At 35.6% G+C, this 1,409-nt stretch overlaps 1 protein-coding gene across 1 annotated transcript in view; it reads left to right on the top strand.

Annotated features, from left to right (window-relative positions):
- The window catches only part of LOC119585411 (integrator complex subunit 3-like), a 12,539-nt gene that overhangs the window by 1,826 nt on the left and 9,304 nt on the right, over nt 1-1,409 (top strand). The window contains exon 3 of the mRNA XM_037934074.1: nt 120-818. Within this exon, the coding sequence (XP_037790002.1) occupies nt 120-818 (699 nt within the window). The remainder of the gene's footprint in view (nt 1-119; nt 819-1,409) is intronic.

Raw genomic sequence — 1,409 nt, 5'->3', positions numbered from 1 at the left:
GTAGAGGTGTAGATAAATTTGGGAAATTCAGAGACACCTGGCAGCAGGGCATTGCATATAGTAGACAGTAAAATAATAATACATGAAGTATAAAGTAAATCATCAAATGTATATTTCAGGAAATATCCTACAAGTTCATATATTGTGATATTTCTAATTTGTAAATATTTGAATCAAAAACACTCTGAATTTGTTGAGATGTATTATTTTAAATTTTATTTTCAGATCATCCCAAATTTCCACCCGCCATTGGCTGATAAGATACGAAGTGGAGTTTGTAATTCACTAAAACAGATCCTTGAGAAAAGAGTTGTACAGTCACTTGAACCACTTTTTGACAATCCTCGTATGGACACTGAGCTGCGAAAGCTCATACGTGATACATTCCCTGAATTTTGTGCAAACTCTGCATCTGGAGATGTAAAACCAGAGGACTTTGTTGCCCCGGTCTCATCAGCAAATGTCACCAGAATGGACCTCATGGTTGAGACTGGTCTGGACTTTACAACATCATCAGTGAACAGTGACAATGATGTTAATAATAGTAACCACATTGGTGAGGACGAAGCAATGTTCAGTGATGAAGAGGAAGAGCCTCCCACGTCTAAAACCCCTCCACCGCCACCAACCGCCAAAGTCAAAGTGGAAGAAAATGTTGTTGCTGTTCCAGTGACCGAAGGGGTGGAGATGAAAGCCAAAGTTAATGATGTGAATAGTGTGGAGGAAAAAGTGGACATAAGTAAACACTTGGAATTTCTGGATAGTGAATTGAGGAACATTCTTGTGGAGTTGCAGAATGAGAAGGACCCTCAGCCGAGGTAAGACAGTACAGTTTGTTTTTCAGTGAAATTGTTGTTGATTTATTTTTGTAAAATAAGTATCTGGTATATGCAGTTATATTCCAAGAAGATGCATGAACAAAATTTTATCTGACTATTGTAGATTGTTTTTATTACATATGATTAAAATGATGAATGATGATTTTAGAAGGAAAAGTTGAATTAGTTGTGGGAAAGATAAAAAATTTGATTATGTATTAACCTGGTGCTTATGACAGATTAGGTGTGGCCCCACAGATAGGCACATTTGAGTATAGCTGCAATGGATGGATGTGCAGTCATATATGCTTTTCATTTTATTTTCATATCTTGAAGTATCATCATAAATGAGCATTTGTGGTGTTTGTTTCAGTATGATTTTCAGTGTTTTTGTTATGCTTGTATATAAATACTGCCAGTTATTTGATATATAATTATAAATTTACTGTTCTTGTCTACAAGGAGGGTATTTAAGGTAATCCGATCAATTGGATAAGGTCAAGTTCCATTCAAAAGGGTCCATCTTGAGATGCCAAATCAATAAGGAATGAATTAGTATTTGTACTGCTAATGTGATTTTCCCACTGAATA

This window comes from Penaeus monodon, chromosome 19, assembly GCF_015228065.2.
Source record: "Penaeus monodon isolate SGIC_2016 chromosome 19, NSTDA_Pmon_1, whole genome shotgun sequence".
Lineage (NCBI taxonomy): Eukaryota > Metazoa > Arthropoda > Malacostraca > Decapoda > Penaeidae > Penaeus > Penaeus monodon.
This window is presented reverse-complemented; position numbering and strand designations above follow the sequence as displayed.